This window comes from Stenella coeruleoalba (assembly GCF_951394435.1).
Source record: "Stenella coeruleoalba genome assembly, chromosome: 6".
Classification (NCBI taxonomy): domain Eukaryota; kingdom Metazoa; phylum Chordata; class Mammalia; order Artiodactyla; family Delphinidae; genus Stenella; species Stenella coeruleoalba.
Window position 1 is genome coordinate 106,166,248 of NC_137151.1, and position 27,475 is coordinate 106,193,722.

Sequence of the window (27,475 nt, forward strand, 5' to 3'; positions counted from 1 at the left end):
TTCAAATGCCAGCTTCCCAATGAGAAACACACACTTTCAGCTTTATCTCCAACATAAGGCAGAAAGAGAATACAGCTAGCAGAATACTACATTGTGTCTGAACATCTGATAGCCACACACAACAAAAACAGATCTTAAATTGAATCGTTGCACCTTTAAATGGATCCAGCAGTTATTAAATGGAATCATTCCTTTAATCATAAAAAACAAGTCTTTATATTTTCTCTCTCACATTGCAAGTATTAAAGATTTTTAATATCTTTTTCCTGATTATAAAAGTAATAACATTCATTATAGAAATGCATAATAAGAAAGCAAAAAGCATTCATAGTCTTACCACATTTCGAGATAAACATTACTAATGCTTAGATATACTACTGCCCTTCTCTTCTATGGATATTCACACATAATTAATTTTCTATACAGCTGAGATAATAATATGTATATCACAACATATCAGTGTGTGTCTTATTCTTCTATTTGCTATTAAAATATACTTTCCAAACTCAACAGAAATTAGAGTACACAATTTCCAATGAATGCATAATATTATATTGTATTGAAGTTAATAATGCACATGGGCATTCTCCTATTGTTGAACACAATTTTTTTTAGAGGTTACAAAGATGGTTTTAAAATCAGACTTGGTTCAACTGCTGGCTGGCTCTGCCATTTATTAGGTATGTGACCTTAGTCAAGTTACTTAATCTCTCTAAACAGCAATTTTCTCAGCTATAAAAAATTAAAATGATAATAATACAAGTTACTTTACAGGGTTGCAATAGTAAACAAGATGATGCATACAAAAGAGTTAAGCACAGTGCCTGGCCTTTCTAAGTAAATGTTAATTATTTTCATACTGGGATGAACACCTTAGGTCATACAGCTTTGGTCTAGTTTTTTATTTAGCTTAGACATATGCCAAGAAGACCAGGAATAGAAAAGTATATTTTAATGAGTACTTTTCAGCTTAGAGTACAACCAAGAGAAACTCCTGGACAGTGACCAGACTTTGTCATAATATGCTCCATTACTATAAGCAAACTTATAAATATACACCAAGTCTGTTTACTCCGTAAGTCATGAAATACGAGAAAGAAGAAAAGAAATGAGAGAAGTGGTAAAAAGAACTACCAAAAGTATCCAAACTCATTTACTCCCACAAATCTCTTAAACACTTATAAAAAATAGAAGTTAGTTACCCATCAATTAACTTATTATATTTGTCAAAAGAATACACACGTGTTAACTAATTTTTTTCTCCATTTACATTTTTGAAAGACCTTGGGCAATTGAGTTTATAAGAACAACTGTGGCAGCCAACCTCAAAGATGACCCTCATGCAGTCACATCAAATAAAACTAACGTGTATACCCAACAGGATACTATGGAAATGATTGAGTGTGACTTCCAAGGCCAGATCATCAAATACGTTGCAGTGTCCACCTTGCTCTCTCTTGGATCACTCACTCTGGTGGAAGCCAACCACCAACCATTAAGTGGGACACTTAGTCTTCCCTATGGAGAGGTCCATGTTGTGAGGAGCCGAGCCCTCCTGCCACTACCCAGCATCAGCTCACCAGCCTTACGAGTGAGACACCTTGATGCAGTGATAAATAGATAACACAACTGAAGTTGCTGCACCTACAGCACTATTGTTATTAGAGTGCTCATTTAGTTCTTACTGACCAACTAAAATTTTACACCATGATGTATAAAAAGAGTTTAGAATAACAACTTAAAAAAATCAATTTTGAGGTCAGATGGGGAAAATTAAACTCCAGCATCCCCAAATACATCCCAAAAGTGGTTATTCAAGTGGTCTATAAATATATGAAAAGGTTCTCAGATTCACTAGTCATCAGGGTAATTCAAATTAAAAGCGCAATGAGATACAACTATATACCCATTAGAGAGACTAGAATTAAAAATAATAACACCAAGTATTAGTAATGATAGGAAGCAACTGCAACTCTCATACACTGCTGAAGAGTGTACAGTCACGTTGGTAAACTATTTGGTAGTATGTACTAAAAGTTAACTTATGCATACCCTATGACCTAACAATTCCACTCCTAGTAACAAACCCAACAGAAATGTACCCATATATGCACCAAAAGACATGTACAAAAATGTTAACAGTCAAACACTAAGAACAATCCACATGTCCAATGGCAGTAAAATGGGTAAGCTGGAATGTATCCATACAAGGAAATACTATACAGCAATAAGAAATAAGCAAATTACAGATATACCCACCAACGAGAATGAACCTCACATACGTAACATTGAGTGAAAGAAGTCAGTCTTTTAAATCAAAAAAAAAAGAAAAGGACAGCTATGTAATTCCATTTATATAAAGTTCAAAAGCAGGCAAAACTAATCCATGGTGATAAAAGTCAAAAAGTCTTTGGGGAAGAGAAGGAGGCAGATGAGAAGCAGGAAGTGACTGGGAAGGGACACAGGGTGGGGAGCTTTTGGGTGCTAACAGTGATCTATTTCCTGACCTGTCTGGTAGTTACAAAGATGTGTTCACTTGGTGGAAATTCACTAAGTTGTGTATCTATGATTTGTGCACTTTTCTGTATGTATGTCATTGTTAGATAAAACTGTTCAATTAAAAAAATACCCAACATGGTAATGTATCAACCATAATTTCCTGATTTTCATGATTGAACTTTCATTAGACAGGAGAGTGCTCTTGTTAGGAACTGCATATTAAAGTATTAAGAGGTAATAGAGCACATGTCTGTACTTCTCAAGGGAATAAAATATAAAATATATAAACTATAGGGCTTCCCTGGTGGCGCAGTGGTTGAGAGTCTGCCTGCCAATGCAGGGGACATGGGTTCGTGCCCCAGTCCGGGAAGATCCCACATGCAGCGGAGCGGCTGGGCCCGTGAGCCATGGCCGCTGAGCCTGCGCGTCCGGAGCCTGTGCTCCACAATGGGAGAGGCCACAACAGTGAGAGGCCCGCGTACCACACACACACACACAAAAAAAAAAAATATATATATATATATATATATATATATATATATATATATATAAACTATATAGAGACAAAGCTAACAATGAGGCAAATGTGGTAAAAAAAAAGTTAACACCTGGGGAGTCTGAGTGAACAGTATGTGAGAGTTCTTTGTGTTATTCTTGTAATTTTTCTATGAATTTGAAATTATTTCAAAGTATTATAAAAAGTTTTAAAATATATCCAACTTCATTTCTCTATGCCTCAGAAGGCTCTACTGTTACATGGGCTATTAATATCTACCTTTTAAGGTTATTATAATGATTTGAGAAAATAATAGAAATAATAAGTGACAGTTACATAACTTGCCTTAGTTAGTGTGAGCCAGAATTTGAACTCACAGACTCTGACTCCAGAACCTACATTTCCATCTAGCACACGACTCAGTCAAGCAAATGGCACACTGAATGACACACAGCAGATGTCATGAACAGTACCTACGATGATGATGACAATGATACTTCTGTTAGTTTGCCAGGGCCACCATACAAAGTAACACAGATTGAGAGGTTTAAAACAACAGAAACTGGGAATACCCTGGCTATCCAGTGGTTAGGACTCTGCGCTCTCACTGCCGAGGGCCTGGATTCAATCCCTGGTCGGAGAACTAAAATCCCACAAGCTGTGTGGCATGGCCAAAAAAACAAAACAAAACACACACACACACACACACACACATACACACAACAGAAATTTATTCCCCCACATTTCTGGAGGCTAGAAGTCCAAAATCAAGGGGTTGGCAGGGCCATGGTCCCTCTGAAGTCTCCAGGGGAGGATCCGTCCTCGCCTCTCTCACCTTATGGTAGTCCTAGGCACTCCTTAGCTTTTGGCAGCATAACTCCATTCTCTGACTCCATCTTCACCTGGCCATCTCTCTGTTTATGTGTCTGTGTGTCTTCTCCTCTTCTTATTATAAGGACACCAGTCATATTGGATTAGGGCCCGATCTAATTTTAATTTGATTACATCTACAAAGACCCTCTTTCAAAATAAGGTCACATTAATAGGTACTGGGAGTTAGGACCTCAAAATATAATTTAAGGGGACACAGTTCAACCCATAACAATGATTAAAAACGTTCTGCCATGTTCTTTCCAAAAAGAGTAAGTTTAACTAGAAGAACTGCCTTGCTGATTCCTGGGCACAGAAGAGATGATGCTCGGGCATGAGGAAAAGAAATCCTCTATGACTCTTCCTTCTGCTTCAAAAGAAAGTGAAATGGGGATGCTCTACTCTACTCTCACTAATGTGGTCATTTCAAAGTTTATTCAATTCCCTCTATATTAAAGGGTACAGAACAAGGGCAGATGGCCAAGAGTGCCTGGAAAAGGCATAGTTTGGAAGAAACTATGTTAAAGGGTAACAATTACCCCTCAGGGTAATAAATATAAAGTGATACATATATAAGAGAGCAGAGACCCTGGCCAATTGTCATATTTAGCTAAAGATTTCTATTCCTCTCTACAAAGTACCTTTCCCCTTGGGAAATAGGTGTGTCTGTGTGTATTAGACTTGATAATGGGAGGCTTCCAATGAGATGGTGTATCTCTATTTAACACTGAAGGAGGAGTAGGAAAGAGAGAATGGAGAAGGGGGTTTGCCATGGAGACTAGTGCCCACCTTAGACTATCATGGTGAAGCTCCCAGGGGTGATATTCTAGCTTGAATAATTCAGATATTCAGGCAAGTCATGCTGTGGCTAATTATGTCTAGAGATTACATGGAAGAGGAAGATCAAACAAATCCCGGTGAATAGAGAGGGTTTCCCGAAAGGGAATCAGAGGTTCACACAGCATAGGTATGAAGAAGAAAGCAGGTACCAAGAAATGCGGAATTGAGGGCAGGAGATCAAGGAAGGAACCTGAATTGTGTCCACAAAGGCAATCCTTCACAAAGGTTCGAGCCTTTGGGAGCTTTTCCCTTGGGAAATGGGAATAGTGACATGCAACACACGGTTTAAAATTTTTCTCTATGTCCTAATTCTCTTTCTTCCCAACACAATAGGTGAAACGGACACATCTGCACAGCCTAGTGTAGCAAAGGATGAAACTAAGGAATGGAGTAATGAAAGGAAGTACAGCCAGTTGCTCATCTACCCCTCTGCATGCAATCATGGGAGGCCTAGTTTCCAGAATATGTAAGCACTGTTAGCATCAAAAAGAGTACTGATCAGTCCCAAAGTAGAACAACATGAGATGGGAAGCACAGTGAGCCAAGAAAGGCAAGAGGCAAGAGGATCGCTCAGGAGCTGGTGAAGGATGAGCAAAATTTCCAAAATACTCTAGGAAAAAGTGATTTGGGGAGATGGACGGGGAAAGGTGGCGTGGTATTACACAATCACTGGAAAAGCTTGCGCCCAAAACCCCACCACTTCATCATTTACTATTTGTATCATATGCTTACATTTTTATAACTTGTATTTTAAAAAGTTACCAGAAATTTGGAGAAAACATGGTTCTGTTATCTTTTAATATCACTACTCATTAGGGTCTAAGTTCTGTGAAGTTAGATGTGTAACTTACAGAAACCGATCAACTGCAAATGATTTTCGTCCTGAAGAGAAGCGACTCTGAAGGTTATGGTTTATTGCCATGTAGAACATTAGTAGCCAGATTTACATATAATTTAGCAATCTAATTTCAGGATTCCTTTTTGTTTACTTTTTTACTTATTATACGTATCAATCTCATATTCTTATTTAGCCTGGTGTTTTTAACCTACTAATTAAAGTTTGATCCATGCTATCTACTTATATACAAATTATATATATATTTTGAAATTATACATTAAATCTGCATACGTTTGCAGAAAAATCACATCAAAGGATATATGTTTATAATTTTGAGCCTGGTTGGTTAGAGATAAAACAGGCAGAAGAAGAACAAGAAAGGACATGTCAGACATTTCAGGAAGTATATTTGTAGTTTGTAAAAGCAAACAATATTATAATATTTTATATCTGACTACATAAAGCATCATAGATTTATTTTGGTTGGTGGGAATGTGTAGGTGATAGCAATGATTTGCAAATGGAGCATGACAATTTTATGTTTATTAACAAAGGGGTTACTGATTCAAAAGAAGTAAAAAACATTCCTTTAGGAAATTGTTCAGTATTGCAAACTTCATGTCCGGGAAGTATGACATACGATTCCATTTACTATCGCTCTTATTTTTAAATTTTACAAATAAACTGAAGTGTCCTTGATATAAACATGCTTTAAGACTGTATCTTTGGCATACCATAAATGATCATGTTGTAAGTTACCGCAGTGTGTGACCAATTAGCTCAGCTTGTTAGTTCCTATGCTAATGAGCCCAAGGCCTCCTTATGATCCCCAGATGATGAAGCAAGTCTTGCAAATTCATGATGGATTATTAGTCACAAGAGGGATCTATTGATTAGTAAGAATCTGGATGAAGCAGCACAAATGCATTGGCCCCCAAATAACTCCAACTGTACAAGCCATATTTCACAGTTTGGCAGCATCCTTTATCATGGTACGGGGGCTCAGAAACACGTCAAACCTAGAGCTGACTCTAGCCAATGACTTTTTTTTTTTAAACTAATGAAAAACAAGAAGAATATCGATCATAAAATATTGATCACCCTTAGTTTTAATAATTCATTCACCAAACTATTAATAGCTAGGGCTTCTCTTGTATAGAAAAATGTATTTTGCTTTAATCATCAGTTGTTATACTGGAGCCTTCATCTGAGGCTGACCTATCCTCAGCTTATATTTAATTCACTCCAACTTATTTGGCTTCTCCAGGGAATGTGTATTCCCTTTCACCAAACCAGTTCTAAGAGTGATAAAAACCCCTACAGCCCTTCTTCCTCTGCCAGAGGCTTTTGGTGGTTTTTAAAAAAAGAACGTACTCTCCTTTCAGTATCTAAGGACTCAACCTTCCTTGGTCTCTGTACATAAAGAAGAAATTGGTTTATCTGTTCCATGTGACAAAACCTGAGAGAGGAAGGAAGAGAGAAAGAGAGAGAGAGAATCCTCTCTTGAATGTCATGAAGAATTCTTACATCTAATCAGGTATTTTTATAGACTGATTTCCTACACCAAGTCCAACAGGATTTCATATCAAAGGAAACAAGTTCCCTAAAGTCTATTTGATACTTGATTTTTGCAAAAGTCTGTCCTCTCTAAAAGATCATAGTTTTTCAAGCAACATTTTACACATATTCAAATGAGGAAGGCTTCTCTCAGAGGCTTATCAGAAGCTAATTTTATCCCATTATTTAATTATGGAAGATATAATACATTAATAAAATCACCTCATTTATCTGTAAAATTATAGTATATTAGATGGCAGTAATATTACATAGAGAGAAAACTGGAAGAGGAAGGAAGTATAGAAGGATGTGAAGGGTTCTGTAAATACCTGAGTAGCTAACTCCCTCTTCTCCCTCAAGTTTTTCCTTAAACATCATTTTCTTAGTGAGGCCTGCCTTGATCACTGAAGCATGTCATTTTTGATCCTCTGTAAAGGATTCTATACTTTCTTTTTCTATAAGATTTAAGGTTGAATTTACGTCTTTATTTTGTGCATTGCTTATTATCTGCAACCTCTCTTACTCCATGAAGGCAGGAATTTTTGTCTGAGTCACTATTGTACCCCAAGATTTTAGAACATTGCATGACACAGAATAGGTGCTCAGTAAATAGAGATGGAATGAATGAAAAGTGCAGTTACGGATGGCCTCTCTGAAAAGTTGACAATGAGGAAAGATGTGAGACTGGAGAGGGAGTGAGCCCTAAAAGTGGATGCATGCCTGGAATGTTGAAGCAGCAGCAGAGATTCCACTGTGGTTGCAGTGGAACAGACAAAAATGTAAATAGTGGAAGAGGAAGAAAAGTAAGAGCCCAGATTGTATAGGTCTGTGGCTCATTATAAATACTTCTGCTTTTACTCAAAGTGAGAGTGAAAGCCATTGGAAGGGTTAGAGCAGAGATGAATGATGATTGTATACGCTTTTGAAAGGATTTCTCCACCTGGTCACACTGTTGAGAATAAGCTGCAGGGGGAAGGGTAGAAAATGGGAAAACCAGTTACAAGGGTGTTGCAATAATCCAGGAAGGAGATGACAATAACTTGGCCAGATAGGTAGTTGTAAAAAGTGGTTAGATTCTGTACACATTTGAAGATAGAGTTGATGGGATTTACTGTGTTGATGGGATTTCTCATACTGTGGGGTATGAGAAGAAAAAAAGAAACTCAGGGCAACTTCAAGGTGTTTGACCACAAGTGGTCAGATACAGATGCACTGATGAGACGTAAAGACTACGTGAGGCATTCTTGGGGGTGGGGGGAAGTGCAGGGATGGAAAAAAGCTTTGGGAATCAATGCTTTTCTGCCAAATTTTGATTTTGATGTTCAAAGCAGTTCAAATTTCTTGTCCTAATTTATTTTCCCAAGTCCCCCAGCAGTTTATACTGTGGACTTACCTTGAGGCGTTATTGAGTCCCTTAATGGCTACCACTTTTGGGGGCTCCCAATACTACTACCCTGGAGTCTTTCTAGAAACCCAGGAACTTTCTGGGAGAGAGAGATATATATATAGAGAGAGAGTGTTTGTGTTGTAGAACTTCACTCAAGGGAGTGGAGCTCCAATTTGAGAGTCACTTACCCACAGCTGTTAAGGATGAGAGGGGCAGAGAACTCAAAGGGTATACAGCAGGCGCCTCGCTTGTGTCTCGCTGTCCCATAGGCTGTTAGCAGTCAGCTTCGGATCTCATTCCTCGTTGCCAAAAGCTGTTAAGAAGTGATCAAAGAAGACAACTGAGGTGATAGCAACACCTTTATCTAACACTTCATGAGGCGGACAGTCTCCTCTCAGAGAACTGCAAAATGGGGTGGAAGGGGCTTCCCTGGTGGCGCAGTGATTGAGAGTCCGCCTGCCGATGCAGGGGACACGGGTTCGTGCCCCGGTCCGGGAAGATCCCACATGCCGCGGAGCGGCTGGGCCCGTGAGCCATGGCCGCTGAGCCTGCGCGTCCGGAGCCTGTGCTCCGCAGCGGGAGGGGCCGCAACAGTGAGAGGCCCACGTACCGCAAAAAAAAAAAAAAAAAGGAGTGGAAGGCAGGACGCTTTTCTAGGACAAAGAATAAAGAACCAGAAAGAGACGAACAGAAAATACCTGATTGGCTGGGGCCACAGAGCCAAGCGGGTGTGGGGTGAGTGGGAACAAGGACGCGAGAACAGAGCCCAGCGGTGGCCCGCGCGAGGGGACTGGCTGACCGCCTAGACTGCGTTTCTGGTGAAGCCGGGCACTGACAGGGACCTGAAAGTGACCCTTTTAAGTTTCTGTTTGCTCACGTGGCACCCGGGCAGGAGCGGCTCTCTTGGGGGCCTAGAAAGTTATTTCCGCTCTGTTAGTGTGTTAACAAACTACTCCCCAATTTTTAGCAGCTTCAAACAACGGACGTTCATTACCATTTGTGGGTCCACATCCGGCGGGGGCTGAGGATCAGGGTCCCTCGCGGAGGCCGCAGTCCCCCGAAGGCGCGGTCACCGCCCGAGAAGGAGCCGCAGCTCAGCGCCTCGCCGCTGGCCTCTCCACAGGGCCGCTCGCAGCACGGGCCGGCCTCAGCCGGCTCGCCGTCTGAGGGAGGAGAAGCCAGACAGTCCCGGATGGAAGCGGCCCCGTCACTTCTGCCGCGTCCTGTCGCCAGGCCAACCCTGCTAGTGTGGGATGGGACCCCACACAGGTGAGGAGAGCGGGTGCTGGGCATCCTCTGGTACTACGTGGGAGGCTGACAACTGCAAACCCACTCTGATCAGTTCCCATGTTTTTCGGCACAACACGCTGTGGATCGTCGAGAGGCTGGATAACGCACTATTTGTTAAAACAGCGCTTTGCTAGTACAGTCAACCCTCGCGTAAAGGCGGGGGATTGGTTCCAGAAGGCCCGGGCACCAAAATCTGCGCATGTTCAGGGTCCACAGGCCGGTCTCTCTATTCACGGGTTTCGCATCCGCGGATTCAACCCACTGTGGATGGAAATTTCGAATCTGCGGATGCGAATGCCAACCGGAGAATATGGAGGGCCAACAAGTCTTGGTGAAAGTGGACCCGTGCAATTTAAACCCGAGTTGTTCAAGGGTCAAAGGTATTTCCTTACATAAGGAAGCTGGGAGAAAGGATTTTCTGCGGAGCCGCTGACGCCCATTTTGCGTTTGATGTTGGTACTGTCTGGATCTTACCATGTGTCGCTGGAAAGTTTTGGATTTTTGTTTGTTTTGTCTGAAAACTATTTCCTTACCTTAATGCTCCCAGTAGCAATCTAGTACGGCACATAGTAGGTATTCTTTACATGTTTGTCGCATCAATGAACCTGTCAAATGATCTAATCCAGTTCCTTCATTTCAATATTAGCCCACGGCCTCTCAATCTTTCAAAAATCCTGGAGACAAAGCAGCCATATTTGCTGCATACTGAAAATTGGTCAACGTTGGCAGACGGAAATACATGGAAGGCAAGAAAGAGCTGGGCCTTCTTAAGAATGCAAAATAAGGGTGGAGAATACATCCACTCCCGCAGTGTTAATGAACCGTGCTGCAAATTCCACTTAAGCAAAATATTTTCTCTTTTGACACCAACCACTACTACTACCCCGCCTGAAATTGGGCGTTGCTTTTTTTTTTTTAAAGGAGTCAATGCTTTTGAGAAGGGAAGGAAACCTTAGGATCCTTCTCTAACTTTGCTAATGAGTCAGGAATCATCTGGTATGCATCACTTTGAAATTTCAGTAAGAACTAGCCCTATAGCAATGACATACAGGATTAACACACTTTAGTATGAAACAAGAGGAGAGAGAATTAGGAAGACATGACCAAGAATAAGAAGAGTACAGACTCATTGTACCACTTTATTTTTTAAATTAATTTTTATTAGAGTATAGTTGATTTACAATGTTGTGTTAGTTTCTGCTGTACAGCAAAGTGAATCAGTTATACATATACATATATCCACTCTTTTTCTATATTCTTTTCTCATATAGGCCATTACAGAACACTGAATAGCATTCCCTGTGCTTTACGGTAGGTCCTTCTTAGTTATCTATTTTATTTATAGTAGTGTGTATATGTTAATCCCAATTTATCCCTCCCCCCTCTCCTCCTTGGTAAACATAAGTTTGTTTTCTACACCTGTGACCCTATTTCTGTTTTGTAAATAAGTTCATTTGTATCATTTTTTTTTGGATTCCACGTATAAGGGGTATCATATCATATTTGTCTTTGTCTGACTTACTTCACTCAACATGACAATCTCTAGGGCCAACCATGTTATTGCAAATGGCATTATTTCATTCTTTTTTTTTTAAATAAATTTATTTATTTTATTTATTTATTTTTGGCTGTATTGGGTCTTCGTTGCTGCTCACAGGCTTTCTCTACCTGCGGTGAGTGGGAGCTACTCTTTGTTGTGTTGCACGGGCTTCTCATTGCAGTGGCTTCTCTTACTTCAGACCACAGACTCTAGGCACACAGGCTTCAGTAGTTGCAGCACGTGGGCTCAGTATTTGTGGCATGTGGGCTCTAGAGTGCAGGCTCAGTAGTTGTGGTACACAGGCTTAGTTGCTCCACGGCATGTGGGATCTTCCCTGGCCAAGAATCGAACCCGTGGCCCCTTGCACCGGCAGGCGGATTCTTAACCACTGCGCCACCAGGGAAGTCCCTACTTCGTTATTTTTTATGGCTGAGTAATATTCTATGGTATATATATACCACATCTTCTTTATCCATTTCTCTGTTGACGGACATTTAGGTTGCTTCCATGTCCTGGCTATTATAAATAGTGCTGCAATGAACATTGCGGTGCATGTATCTTTTTGAATTATGATTTTCTCTGGGTATATGCCCAGGAGTGGGATTGCTGGATCATATGGTAGCTCTATTTTTAGTTTTTTAAGGAATCTCCATACTGTTCTCCATAGTAGCTGTACCAATTTACATTTCCACCAACAGTGTAGGAGGGTTCCCTTTTCTCCACACCCTCTCCAGCATTTATTATTTGTAGATTTTTGGATGCTAGCCATTCTGACTGCTGTGAGGTGATACCTCATTGTAGTTTTGATTTGCATTTCTCTAATAATTAGTGATATTGAGCATTTTTTCATGTGCTGTACCACTTTCTTTAAGAGGTTATCAACATACATGTGCACACATGCACACACACAAACATGAGTTTATGACACACTTTATTTTAATTTTCTAAAATTGGAATGCAACTTAAAATTAATGTGGAGTGTTATACCTCTCCTCCTACCTAACAGCAAAAAAAAAAAAAAAACAAACATATAAAATCAATGGTACACCTGAAAAATTCAGTGGTTGCTCCTTTTTGGCTATAATTCATGCTCCCAGGAGGGTGTCTTTTATCATTAACTCTCTGTACTATTAGCCCAAGCACAGACTTTAGAGTAGAAAACATAGTTTCAACTCTATCACTTTCTAGCACCGTGACCTTGAGCTTCTGACCTTGAGGCCTTCACATTCTACATCTGAAAAATGGGGATAAGAATAGAATGCCCCTCATTGTGTTATAAGGAAAATGAGCTATAGGAGCACTTTTTAAACCTGAAAACATTATGCAAATATAGTTGATTATCTTTGACTTTGAGATTGCAAGTTGATGTTGATGTCCCAGGGAACAACCTTTGCTGCTCACTAGTGGTGGCATGTTCTCGTGGGGGCACTGTTCTAGAAATAAATCATCTTTGCTTTCATTACTCTTTGAGGTGATGCTTTTCTTTTGATATGCTTAATATTCTGTGTAGAACTGCGTGAACTCATTGCATAAATATTATGTAGAAAATAATCTGAGCAGAGAATGTTTTAATTATTCTTCTGTGATTGCACTTTCTTAGATTTCTCCATTTCTCTGCGCTTGTTAAGCTTAAATGTCTTAAATGCCCTTCTTTTATCCATTCCCATCTCCTTGTCCTTAACATTTTAGCAAACATGAATTTTTAGTGGGAAGGAGGAAGCCTGTAAATGAATTTGCACCATGAGTACTTTGTCCACTTACATTTGTGCTCTGTTAACCGTAGGTCTTCTGGCCCCTTTCTAGTTTGCATTATCCTTCAAAATGAAAACTGATCATTTTATTTAAACATAGCTTTTTCTAGATTCCTTTCATTTTTGGCCAAAACAAGTTAAAAATTTTTTCTGAAGACAAAAATCATACTTATTCTTTATTATGTTGCTTCAAGGACCTAGTCCTTGCCCTCTGCTCTCCTGCTATTATATCCATCCAAAAAACAAATAAAGGAGATACGTTCCTAAATGCTTATCGAAAACTTGCTATCAAAGAGCCCAAGTAGATTATGTTTGGATTAAGCAAAACAAACTTAAAAATTATATTAATTTACAGTTGACATCCCTTAATATTTAATGACAAAAAAGTGAAAATAAATTATATTGATGCTATGCTGAAGTAATTCTTCTGCTTGGAAGTTCTTTTGACATTCAGATTCAATAATAAATAGAGGCACTGTTGGATCTCTTGGGTCTGATATTTAATCTTAATCCTAAACTAGATGCTTTGGTGGGGAAAGGAGACAGATGACAATTGTGTTTCACCTTATAATTGAGCACATGGAGTCTTTTCTCTACTGTTTTTTTTTTTAATTTTTGAATTTTATTTTATTTATTTTTTTATACAGCAGGTTCTTATTAGTCATCAATTTTAAACACATCAGTGTGCACATGTCAATCCCAATCGCCCAATTCAGCACACCACCATCCCCACCCCCACGTGACTTTCCCCCCTTGGTGTCCATATGTTTGTTCTATACATCTGTGTCTCAACTTCTGCCCTGCAAACCGGTTCATCTGTACCATTTTTCTAGGTTCCATACACATGAGTTAACGTACTATATTTCTTTTTCTCTTTCTGACTTACTTCACTCTGTATGACAGTCTCTAGATCCATCCACGTCTCAACAAATGACTCAATTTTGTTCCTTTTTATGGCTGAGTAATATTCCATTGTATATATGTACCACATCTTCTTTATGCATTCGTCTGTCGATCGGCATGTAGGTTGCTTCCATGACCTGGCTATTGTAAACAGTGCTGCAATGAACATTGGGGTGCATGTGTCTTTTTGAATTATGGTTTTCTCTGGCTATATGCCCAGAAGTGGGATTGCTGGATCATATGGTAATTCTATTTTTAGTTTTTTAAGGAACCTCCATACTGTCCTCCATAGTGGCTGTATCAATTTGCATTCCCACCAACAGTACAAGAGGGTTCCCTTTTCTCCACACCCTCTCCAGCATTTGTTGTTCGTAGATTTTCTGATGATGCCCATTCTAACTGGTGTGAGGTGATACCTCATTGTAGTTTTGACTTGCATTTCTCTAATAATTAGTGACATTGAGCAGCTTTTAATGTGCTTCTTGTCCATCTGTATGTCTTCTTTGGAGAAATGTCTATTTAGGTCTTCTGCCCATTTTTGGATTGGGTTGTTTGTTTCTTTATTATTGAGCTGCATGAGCTGTTTATATATTTCGTAGATTAATCCTTTGTCCGTTGACTCATTTGCAAATATTTTCTCCCATTCTGAGGGTTGTCTTTTCATCTTGTTTATGGTTTCCTTTGCTGTGCAAAAACTTTGAAGTTTCATTAGGTCCCATTTGTTTATTTTTGTTTTTATTTCCATTACTCTAGGAGGTGGATCAAAAAAGATCTTGCTGTGATTTATGTCAAAGAGTGTTCTTCCTATCGTTTCCTTTAAGAGTTTTATAGTGTCCGGTCAAATGCATTTTGAGTTTATTTTTGTATATGGTGTTAGGGAGTGTTCTAGTTTCATTCTTTTACATGTAGCTGTCCAGTTTTCCTAGCACCACTTATTGAAGAGACTGTCTTTTCTCCATTGTATATCCTTGCCTCCTTTGCCATAGATTAGGTGACCATAGGTGCATGGGTTTATGTCTGGGCTTTCTATCTTGTTCCATTGATCTATGTTTCTGTTTTTGTGCCAGTGCCATATTGTCTTGATTACTGTAGATTTGTAGTATAGTCTGAAGTCAGAGAGTCTGATTCCTTCCGCTCTGTTATTTTCCCTCAAGACTGCTTTGGCTATTCGGTGTCTTTTGTGTCTCCATACAAATTTTAAAATGATTTGTTCTAGTTCTGTAAAAAATGCCATTGTTAATTTGATAGGGATTGCATTGAATCTGTAGATTGCTTTGGGTAGTATAGTCATTTTCACAATATTGATTCTTCCAATCCAAGAACATAGTACATCTCTCCATCTGTTGGTATCATCTTTAATTTTTTTCATCAGTGTCTTATAGTTTTCTGCATACAGGTCTTTTGTCTCCCTAGGTAGGTTTATTCCTAGGTATTTTATTCTTTTTGTTGCAGTGGTAAATGGGAGTGTTTCCTTAATTTCTCTTTCAGATTTTTCATCATTAGTGTGTAGGACTGCAAGAGATTTCTGTGCATTAATTGTGTATCCTGCCACTTTACCACATTCATTGATTAGCTCTAGTAGTTTTCTGGTGGCATCTTTAGCATTCTCTATGTATAGTATCACATCATCTGCAACAGTGACAGTTTTACTTCTTCTTTTCCAATTTGTATTCCTTTTATTTCTTTTTCTTTTGTGATTGCTGTGGCTAGGACTTTCAAAACTATGTTGAATAATAGTGGTGAGATTGGACATCCTTGTCTTGTTCCTGATCTTAGAGGAAATGCTTTCAGTTTTTCACCATTGAGAATGATGTTTGCTGTGGGTTTGTCGTATATGGCCTTTATTATGTTGAGGTAGGTTCCCTCTATGCCCACTTTCTGGAGAGTTTTTATCATAAATATGTGTTGAATTTTGTCAGAAGGTTTTTCTGCATCTATTGAGATGATCATATGGTTTTTATTCTTCAGTTTGTTAATATGGTGTAGCACATTGATTGATTTGCATATATTGAAGAATCCTTGCATCCCTGGGATAAATCCCACTTGATCATGGTGTATGATCCTTTTAATGTGTTGTTGGATTCTCTTTGCTAGTATTTTGTTGAGGATTTTTGCATCTATGTTCATCAGTGATATTGGCCTGCAGTTTTCTCTCTTTGTGACATCTTTGGTTTTGGTATCAGGGTGATGGTGGCCTCATAGAATGAGTTTTGGAATGTTCCTTCCTCTGCAATTTTTTGGAAGAATTTGAGAAGTATGGGTGTTAGCTCTTCTCTAAATGTTTTAAAGAATTCAGCTGTGAAGCCATCTGGTCCTGGACTTTTGTTTGTTGGAAGATTTTTAATCACAGTTTCAATTTCATTACTTGTGATTGGTGGGTTCATATTTTCTATTTCTTCCTGGTTTAGTCTTGGAAGGTTATACCTTTCTAAGAATTTGTCCATTTCTTCCAGGTTGTCCATTTTATTGGCATAGAGTTGCTTCTGGTAGTCTCTTAGGATGCTTTGTATTTCTGCGGTGTCTGTTGTAACTTCTCCTTTTTCATTTCTAATTTTATTAATTTGTGTCCTCTCCCTCTTTTTCTTGATGAGTCTGGCTAATGGTTTATCAATTTTGTTTATCTTCTCAAAGAACCAGGTTTTAGTTTTATTGATCTTTGCTATTGTTTTCTTTGTTTCTATTTCATTTATTTCTGCTGTGATCTTTATGATTTCTTTCCCTCTGCTAACTTTGGGTTTTGTTTGTTCTTCTTTCTCTAGTTCCTTTAGGTATAAGTTTAGATTGTTTATTTGAGATTTTTCTTGTTTCTTGAGGTAGGCTTGTATAGCTATAAACTTCCCTCTTAGAACTGCTTTTGCTGCATCCCATAGGTTTTGGATCGTTGTGTTTTCTTTGTCATTTGTCTCTAGGTATTTTTTGATTTCCTCTTTGATTTCTTCAGTGATCTCTTGGTTATTTAGTAACGTGTTGTTTAGCCTCCATGTGTTTGTGTTTTTTACATTTTTTTCCATATAATTCATTTGTAATCTCATAGCATTGTGGTCAGAAAAGATGCTTGATATGATTTCAATTTTCTTCAAATTACTGAGGCTTGATTTGTGACCCAAGATGTGATCTATCCTGGAGAATGTTCCATGCACACTTGAGAAGAATGTGTAATCTGCTGTTTTTGGATAGAATGAATAACCTATAAATATCAATTAAATCTACCTGGTCTACTATGTCATTTAAAGCTTCTGTTTCCTTATTTATTTTCATTTTGGATGATCTGTCCATTGGTGTAAGTGAGGTGTTAAAACTCCCCCACTATTACTGTGTTACTGTTGATTTCCTCTTTTATAGCTGTTAGCAGTTGCCTTATGTATTGGGGTGCTCCATGTAGGGTGCATATATATTTATAATTGTTATATCTTCTTCTTGGATTGATCCCTTGATCATTATGTAGTGTCCTTCCTTGTCTCTTGTAACATTCTTTATTTTAAAGTCTATTTTATCTTATATGAGTATTGCTACTCCATCTTTCTTTTGATTTCCATTTGCATGGAATGTCTTTTTCCATCCCCTCACTTTCAGTCTGTATGTGTCCCTAGGTCTAATGTGGTTCTCTTGTAGACAGCATACATATGGGTCTTGTTTTTGTATCCATTCAGCAAGCCTGTGTCTTTTTTTTTTTTTTTTTTTTTTGCGGTACGTGGGCCTCTCACTGTGGTGGCCTCTCCCGTTGCGGAGCACAGGCTCCGGACGCGCAGGCTCAGCAGCCATTGCTCACGGGCCCAGCCGCTCCGTGGCATGTGGGATCTTCCCAGACAGGGACACAAACCTGTGTCCCCTGCATCGGCAGGCGGACTCTCAACCACTGCACCACTAGGGAAGCCCCGAGTTCGGGGTTTTTGAGCATGAGCCATCCGTTTTCCTTGCTTGGCCCTGCAATAAACCTTTCTCTGCTCCAAACTCCAACATTTCAGTTTGTTTGGCCTCACTGTGCATCAGACACACAAACTTGTGTTCAGTAACATATATTCAACTATTTTATTTCCAAATTTAAAAACTGGCATGTTGGCAAGCAACCCTGAAAGGAAACAACACTTTCACATGATGATCACTTTTCAGCATGAGAAAAAAAGGCACTTCCTTTAAGTCCTATAGGAACATAAGGAGAGTCTCTATCAAGCTGTGTTCTATATCTATTTTTTTCTAATGAAGACTAGGTTTTTAAAGTCAAATTTTAATTTAGCTTTTTCTGTTGTTAGAAACATTCCTTATCACAGAACTCAAAATCTAGGATTTTAGACTCAGAGGAACTTAGATTTCTGATCTAGAGAATTGAAGTAATACAACATACATTTTCCCTGAACATTATTTAATATCTCAGAGACAGGAGGAAGATATGAAGAATACATCTGAAAGATATGGTACCTAAATCCTGAATTTAGGTAGACTAGATTTTCTATAATCAATCCTAAGTCTCTGGAAATTCTAAGAATTCTGACAAAATCAAGTATACCACATTTCTAATTTCAGATAATTCCTAAAATTTGCAATTTATGTTTGAATGTTGCTATATAAATTGTATATAAAGCTTCAAGTATAATGCATGTCAAGGAATTCTGTACCTTACCCCAATTGGCAAGTGATGTGACAATTCTTTGATTTTGTCTAGATCAGGGCTGTTCAGTAGAAATATAATGGAAACTACATAAGTTTTTTCAATTTTCTAATAGTCACATTAAAAACAGGAAAAAGAGGGACTTCCCTGGTGGTCCAGTGGTTAAGACTTTGCCTTCCAATGCAGGAGGCGTGGGTTCCATCCCTGGTGGGGGAGCTAAGATCCCATATGCCTCGTGGCCAAAAAACCAAAACATAATACAGAAGCAATATTTTAACGAATTCAATAAAGAGTTTAAAAATGGTCCACATCAAAAAATATCCTGAAAATAAAGTAAAAAGGAAAAAAAGTAAAATTAATTTAAGTAATATATTTTATTTAACCCAATATGTCCTAAATATTGTCATTTAAACATGTAATCTATTAAAATTATTAGACATATTTTATATGTCTTATTATTTTTGTTCTAAGTCTTCAAATGATGGTGTTTATTTTACACTTACAGACCTCTTAGTTCAGACTAGGCACATTTCAAGTGCTCAATAGTCATATGTAGCTAGTGGCTACCATATTGGACAGACCAGGATGAGACAGTTCAAGTCAACCACACACTGTGTTAAGTGTGAATGAGTCCTATCCTTTGCTAGTCTCTTTCTGAAACAAATTTTTAATTTTTAAAAATCTCTTAGAACATTTTAAAATACTTGTATAGAAGACTCGAAATCAACTGGCTTAAAAAAAAAAGACATTGACTTACTCAATAAGAAGTTTGAATGTGGGAGTGGCTCAAGATTTGCTTAATTCAGAGGCGTCATGATGGCATCAAAAGCGCAGACTACTCTCATCTTTCTTTGGCCTCAAGGTAGATCTTATAGTTAAAAGAGGTAGTTAAAAGGTTGTTGCCATGCTCTAAGAGTCCTATCCCACAGAAGAAAAGGGGTTACGTCTTCCTTGAGCCTCTAAGAGATTTTTAGAAAGACCCTCCAATAGATCTTCTGCATGTCTTATTATCCCCAAAATTGATCATATATGCACCCATAAACCCATCACTGCCAAGGGAAATGTGATTATAATTAAAAGCTCCTTCCATAAGTATATGATCTTCTTAAAGGGGTAAACTGGAATAAAATTGAGGTTCTGCCAATAAGAAGTAGGGGGAAGTGAAATTTTGAGTAGGAAACCAAGGATGTGCCACACGCAGTAACTGTAAGCACACTTTCTAATTTTTGACTTTTAGGATTTTCCCCAATAGAAAGTATCAAGGTATTTATCTATATCAAGTCAAGTTCCTAAACTTATATATTCCTTTCTGAACAAAGATTTATGTGTCTCAGAAATACATCATTTCTGGATATAGAAATCCAGAAGGAAATATTGGTAATCTCAATTTGTCAAGTTTATCAAGTGTCACATTGCATTTTAAGTGTAACCTTACATCCCAGTTTTACCAGGACCATGAGAGTTTATTCATTTTGCCCCAGTGTATTTATTAAATAACAATGACTTTCACTCACAAAAGTGTCCTAGTTTAAAAAACAAAACAAAACAGACAACAGAAATTACCTTTGAGGAAGCCCAAATTTGGGATAGCAGGCAAAACTTTAAAGTAGTTATTGTAAATATGTTCAAAGAACTAAAAGAAATCATGTTTAAAGAATTAAAGTATGATGAAAATTCATTGAAATAATAATATTAATAAAAAGATAGAAATTATTTTAAAAAGAATGAAATGAAAATTCTAGAGTTGAAAAATACAATAATGGAAATGATATATTCACTAGAGGCATTCAACAGTAGATAAGAGCTGGCAGAGAAACAATGAGTGCACTTAAAGATAGATCCATACAGATTATACAATCTGAAGAACAGAAAGAAAAGAGAATGAAAAAAATAAACAGAACCTTAGAAAATATGGGGCACCATTATACATGCCAGCATGTGTATAATGGACATACTAGAGGAAGGGGAGAGAGAGATGGGTACAGAAATAAATATCTGAAGAAATAATGTCTGAAAACTTCCCAAATTTGATGAAAACGTTAATTTACACATGAACTCTAAGTAGGGTAAAACCAAAGGCATCCGCAGCTAGGCATATCATAGTCAAATGTTAAAATCCAAAGACAATGAGAAAAATCTTAAAGGCAGCAAAAGAAAATGATTCATCATGTACAAGAGAATTCCAATAGGATTAGTAGTTGATTTATCAAAAACAAGGGGGACCAGAGGACAGTTAGGACATATTCAAAGTACTTAAAGAAAAAAAAAAGTTGCCAAGCAAGAATCCTACATGTAGGAAAACTACCATCTGAAAATGAAGACAGAAAGAAAGATATTCCCAGATAAACAGACTGAAAAAATTTGCTGCTAGCAGACCCACCTTGCAAAAAATACGAAATGAATTTCTTTAGACAGAAAGGAAGTAACATCAGAGTGTAATCCGAATGCACATGAAAAAACAAAGAGTACCAGTAAAAGCAATTATGTAGTAACTACAAAAGATAGTATAATTTAATTTGTCTTCTCCTAATTGACTTTTTTTTTAAATAGCATAAAATAATTCCTAAAAAATTGAATTTGGGGGCTGATAGCATATAAAGATATAGTATATTTAACAATAACAAGACAAAGAAGTGAGGAAGAAGGAAGCTATAGTGAGGAAAGGAAGTGAAATCAGACAGTGACTCAAATCCACAAAAAGAAATAAAAGTACTGGAAATGGCTAATAAGATTGTTAACATAAAAACTTGGTAAATATATTTTTTCTTAATTTCTTCAAAGGTCATATGATTACATAAAACCATGATTATTACACTGCATTGTTGGATTTGTAACAAGAAAAGGAACTATAATGGAGCAAGTCTTCTATATCTCATTGGAATTAACTTAGTATAAATCTGAAGTAATTTCTGATAAATTAAGAGGTGCGTCATAATCCCTAGAGCAAGCACTGAGGAAAATGACTTTAAAATGTAACTAAAAGTCAATAAAGGAATTAAAATTGTACATTAGAAAATATCCACTTAATCCAAAAGAACACAGTAATGAAAGAGCAGAGGAACAAAACAAGACATGAGACATAGAAAACAAATATCAAAATGGCAGACATAAATTCAAACATATCAATAATAACATTAAATGTGAATGGGCTAAACAATCCAATTCAAAAGGCAGAGATTGTCAGGTCTGTGCTGATTTGGGCAGTAAGCTATGATTCACCTAAGAATATTTTTCACTTGGCTCCAATGCCATTAGTAAGTAGAAATCACGTTGGTATACCAGTTTTAATAATATCTTGTTAGGAGTTAATCCAGGAAAATTCCAAGGAATTTTACCCAGAAAATTTTGCCCACAAAATTAGTATTGATTTAGAGTTTTTAAAATATCTTTTTTTTAATTTATTTTTATTTTTGGCTGCATTGGGTCTTCGTTGCTGCATGAAGGCTTTCTCTAGTTGCAGCGAGCGGGGGGCTACTCTTTCTTGCAGTGTGCAGGCTTCTCGTTGTGGCTTCTCTTGTTGCAGAGCATGGCCCCTAGGTGCACAGGCTTCAGTAGCTGTGGCAAGGGGGCTCAGTAGCTCACAGGCTCAGTAGTTGTGGCACACAGGCTTAGTTGCTCCATGGCATGTGGGATCTTCCTGGACCGGGGTCAAACCTGTGTCCCCTGCATTGGCAGGCGGATTCTTAACCACTGAGCCACCAGGGAAGCCCAAGATATCTTTTTTATACTTAGAGTCAAGGACCTCAAAGACCAGGACATTGAATGGGTCATTGATGGGGATATTGATGTCACCAAGATAATCATAGGAGTTGAGGTAGAAAGACTGTAAGCCTGGTGCCAAGATCTCTGTGAATGAGTGATGGTGTCTATGAATTTGAGATGACAAAGATTAAGCATAGAGGGTCATAGAGCCCCATCTTTTAAGCTCGATGGTTAATGCCTATTGTTTACTAGTTATTTTATTAGGCATTCAGGTAAAGACAGAAAAATAAAACATAGTCCCTGTCTATCAAATGTAATGAGGTAGACAGTTTTACAAAGAAATTAATGCAGTATAATGTTAAAGGTGTTATAATTAAAGTAAGCTCCAGGATCAGAGAAGAAAGAATTAAACTACGTGGGAAAGGGAGTGATCAAGAAAGCCTTTAGAAGAAAAAAATAACATAAAAACTATTTGTTTTATCTTGGGATTAATTCATTATTGATATCTTATTTTTGAAAACATAGGATAGCAGCAGTTCAGGTACTGAGAAAACTGTATAAAATCTACAAAAACTGATGGTGACTATTTAGCCAAGGGTAAAATATCATGGAGGCTGAGGTTAAGTGGTAATCTTCAGCCCCAGTTCTGACAAATGTGTGACACCAGTAATCAAAGATAAGTGGCAGAGGAACTCAGTAGTTGGATGGGATGACCAGAAAGACCCAGGGCATTAGCAGACACTTGAAAATCCAGGCAGTTATATCTGGGAGGAATAAGATAGGAAGACTGACAAGGAAAAGGCCAATTCCAACTGTGGACTGGTCTACTCAGCAGGTGATTGGAAAAGGAACTTCGATCATCAAAACTAAATAAAAACTAAAGGACTTTTTTGTAAATCTTAGCCCAGAATGTCCATTATCTAAAAAGGCACTGCATAGTAGCTGGAGCCCTGTTTTTGCTGTTGATTCTTGTCTGAATCAATTCTTAGTATCAATATTGAAAATAATAATTTGACTTCAATTTTAAATTCCTTAAATATCTAGAGGAGCTAAAGTAACTGCCAAAATGAAAAAAGATACCTGAAAATGTTAAATGTAATACAAATTTATGAACATAATCGATTATAACTGCCTTTAAGAAATTCCTACCTAATATATTACTAGAATTGGTATTTCTTATAGAGTTACATATTATTCAGTTATTATCAAAATGATAAAACTTCATTTGGACCATACAATTTACTGTCCAAATAGGCATGCTTTTGAAAGTAAAAGTTGGTGGTATTAACAAGTACCCTAGGAGAAGAGACATAAACTGGCACAGTCCTGGGCATCCCAATGACCTTCCCCACACTCCACTTTAACTTCCCACTCCCATGGTAACACTCTGAATATTGTCAATACCCAAGACTGCTCCACCCTATAACTCCACTCTCTAAAACAGTGCTTCCATCCTTCCAGGTTTCCATGACCCCTAACTGTTCTTCATCTTCACATGCTACAGCCTTCCTCTTGGCTTTTACTTCTCTCCCTACCCAGCTTATATTTCATGGCCCATCAAGTCAGTCACACTTACCAAAATGCCAAAGTCCATTGACTCCTGTTCTTTTCTCATCCTCCTGTCAAAACCCCAATCCTGGATGAAATGAACCATCTGCCTTCTTTGTGTCTGTATGAGGACTACCAAGCTGCTAGAGGAAAATCACGTATTTCAACAATCTCTATAAATTCACCATCATCAACATCGGACGCATTTCAGTATTGCCTGGCATTCTTCCTCCTGCCTGGCTTCTGCTACCACCACTCCACTGAAGCTGATCTTACCAACACCACGATTGACCTTGACTATGACAACAATGCTAATCGCAACAGTCACTTTTAGGTCTTCGTGTTGCTTTCCAACAATAGTTAAAATATTTGACAGCTTTTTTTACTTTCTGTCCTTGGCTTTCATGACATCTTAAGCTTTGTCCTGAACACTTTGTCCAAAGTCCTCTTTTCACTCAGCAATCCCCTTCCCCAAATTTCCTCATCCAGGGAAATTTCACTACCATTGATACGCTGAGGGGCCAGACTGACATCTCCAAGCCAGACTTCTCTTTGTCATTTCCATTAACTTTGTCAGAAACCTCCAATGTAATATGTCCTAAACAGAGTTCCTTATCTCCCACCCTCTCCCACCACAACCACCCCCCCACTGTCACCTGTCCTTTTATCAGTGTCCCCATCTCAGTTAATGGCAGTTACTCAAAAGAGAAAACTGTAGTTATCTAAGATTCTTTCTTCTCTCATTTGCCACATCCTGTCATTCACTGATGCTATTGATTCTACCTCCTAAACATTACTTGAGTCTATTCACTTTTCTCCGTCACTATTGTCACTACCTTAATCTAAATTACTATCAATTTCTCTTTGTCATTGCCTACATCCCCTCCAGTTTCCTTCCAAACTATTTTCCACACAGCAAACAGAAGGTTTTTTTTTTAAATTCAAATCTGTTGAGTTGATTCCTTACTTAAAACTCTTCAGTTGCTTATTATCATTACCCTTAGAAATAAGACTAAAATTCACTATTCCAATAGACCCATTCCAATACCCCAGCTATACCTCTGCCCCTTACTTTCTACATTTGAGATATACAAGGCTTCTTCCACTTTTGTCCGTAGATGGTAATCTTCCCTTCTTGACCTTTGCACATACTGGTTTCTCCTCTCTTGAATACAGTCTCTACTCCCCTATCTCTTCTTCTAGCAAACACTTACTTATTTAAAAGGTATTAGTTCATCGACAGATGAATAGATAAAGAAGATGTGGCACATATATACAATGGAATATTACTCAGCCATAAAAAGAAATGTAACTGAGTTATTTGTGGTGAGGTGGATGGACCTAGAGTCAATCATACAGAGTGAAGTAAGTCAGAAAGGGAAAAACAAATACCATATGCTAACACATATATATGGAATCTCAAAAAAAAAAAATGGTACTGATGAACCTAGAGGCAGGTCAGGAATAAAGACGTAGACATAGAGAATGGACTTAAGGACACGAGGGGAGGGGGAAGCTGGGGCAAAGTGAGAGTAGCATCGACATATATACACTACCAAATGTAGAATAGTTAGCTAGTGGGAAACAGCCGCATAGCACAGGGAGTCTCTCTAGGGAACTCCTTGCTTTCACCTTCACTCTTGCACAACTAGAGTGAACATGTTAAAACACAAGCTAGACCTCACTCCTGCTCAAAGCTCTCCAGCAGCTTCCCGTCTCGTTGTAAAAGCCAAAGTCTTTACAGTGGCCCAGAAAGCCCTGTACAATCTGACTGCTGACATTGCTCCTTCTTTCTTAGTATTGCTCCCTCTGTTGCAGCCACACTGCCCTCCCTGCCATTCCTTAAACCTGACAGGCCCACCCTTATGCAGGGCCGCTGCACTTGCTATTCTCTCTGCCTGGAATAGTCTCTGCCAAATACCTTATGACTTCCTACCCCTCCCCCATCATCAGTTCTTTAGTCAAATGTACCTTCTCAGTATGAAATTCTCTGATGAGCCTACTTAACATTGCAGGTCTCTTCTGTCCTACCCTCTTCCCTGCTTTATTTTTTCCCGCAGGGATGAAGTGTCTCCGTATCCAACACACTGTACATTTTATGCATTTCTGTTGTTTATTGACTATCATCTCCTCCTCTGAGATATAAACTCTGTGATGGCAGAGATTTCTTTTTTTTAATCTGTTTGGTCCACCTTTGCATCCTCCTTGCGTAGTAAGCCACCAGTAAATATTTTTTGAATGAATTTGTGAGTGAATGAATATCATCTTCAATAAGTATTCACCAGATGAACACTTGCCGTAATACCAATTTTGTATTACTCTATCAGCCATTGTATTAATTATACGAAGGCTAAATGGTTAAAATCCACATGCGCTCTAGGGCATTAAGTGTTTGCTTATTTTCTTTCTTTGGCCTTCTGACTTAAGCTATTTGCTGGGCCTAAGTAAGCCAGTTTATCATCTTTCAGACTTAAACTGCTACTTCAGTGGCATTAAATTTCCAAATCTATTTATCTTTAGCCTCAGGTCCATTCCTGATTTGCATTTGTATTCCCAAAAACTTACTGTATATTTTCATTTTGTTATTTATACTTCAAAATCAACATCTAGATATGTTACCAAATTGGTCAACTAGACACATGCCAGGGTCCTAGCCCCAAGCCAAGACCCCTTGTCTCGGCCAGGGAAGTTGTTTTTCCAATTCACGCAGCCAACAGCAAATGCTGAGACTGGAACAGTACAAGCTTTTATTCAATAGCCAAAGAATAGAGAAGCAGGAACCTAGTTCACAAATCAACTTCTCAACCCAATTCGGGCGGAGACACCAAATATGTAGGAAGGTTGAGGTAAAAGCAAGGGAATTGGAAAAAAATGGGAGGAATATTCATGAGTTATCCAAGAACAGGGGTGTGGTTTGGAATGATGCAACACTCCTTTTCAGTCTTTGTATGGGCTTTTGGGGTTGTTGTCATGGCAATGGTGGATGTGTCACTTAGCATACTAATGTGTTACAATGATCCTATAATGAGGCTCAAGGTCTACTGGAAGTCAAATCTTCCACCATCTGCGGTGTAGATGGTTCTAACTAGTTCTTGTTTTTCTTCTCTTTTCAGCTTCCTCCTGAAACTTAGAATATAATTGAATATAATTATATAAGAATATATGAATAATTGGTTTCCATTCGAGGGAGGGGCTGCGGTAGGATCTGGCGCAACAGCCTTGGTAACAGAAATGCAGATTTACCCAAATGCTCACGTTGACCTCAAATAAAAATAGACACACACCCAAACTGTTCTTTCTCTCTCTCTCTCTCTCTCTCTTTTAATGTTAGTGATTTGCTTCACCAGCAACTCAGATGGCCAAGCTAGAAACAGTGGAGCCTCCCTTATTTCTTTCTACTTCATGTTTCCCTTATGCAGTTCATCTCCATGTGCTGTAGGTTTTACCCCTGATTTTCTCTCCAATCAATCTCTCCTTTTCCATGCTTTCAGGTCTTTGATTAGGGTTTGTGTGATTTCTTAAGTGGTTTTTCTGATTACAGCTCTTCTAATTCATTCTTTGTATGTTTGCCAGCTTTACATTTCAGAACACCCCTAGTGAAACCGTGCAACTCAGATTGGGACTTGAACCCACGGTCTTTTAACTGAG

The 27,475-nt window shown here is 38.2% G+C and overlaps 1 protein-coding gene and 1 long non-coding RNA gene across 4 annotated transcripts in view; one reads left to right on the top strand and one right to left on the bottom strand.

Annotated features, from left to right (window-relative positions):
• ABCA12 (ATP binding cassette subfamily A member 12) overlaps positions 1–9,602 on the bottom strand; it is a gene marked incomplete at its 5' end in the record, with an annotated part of 280,846 nt that extends 271,244 nt beyond the window's left edge. For 2 of the 3 annotated variants that reach the window (XM_079924327.1, XM_079924329.1), the window contains 3 exons: positions 8,041–8,063; positions 8,676–8,800; positions 9,482–9,602. In XM_079924327.1, coding sequence (XP_079780453.1) covers positions 8,041–8,063; positions 8,676–8,754 — 102 coding nt within the window. Of the gene's footprint in view, positions 1–8,040; positions 8,064–8,675; positions 8,801–9,185 lie in introns of all 3 variants that reach the window. The other variant, XM_079924328.1, reaches the window with a different exon arrangement.
• Positions 9,113–27,458, top strand: LOC307187799. The gene is made up of 3 exons (XR_013828705.1): positions 9,113–9,222; positions 9,455–9,756; positions 27,401–27,458. It is a non-coding gene; the product is annotated as an uncharacterized lncRNA (long non-coding RNA).
• Positions 27,459–27,475: the final 17 nt, after the last annotated feature.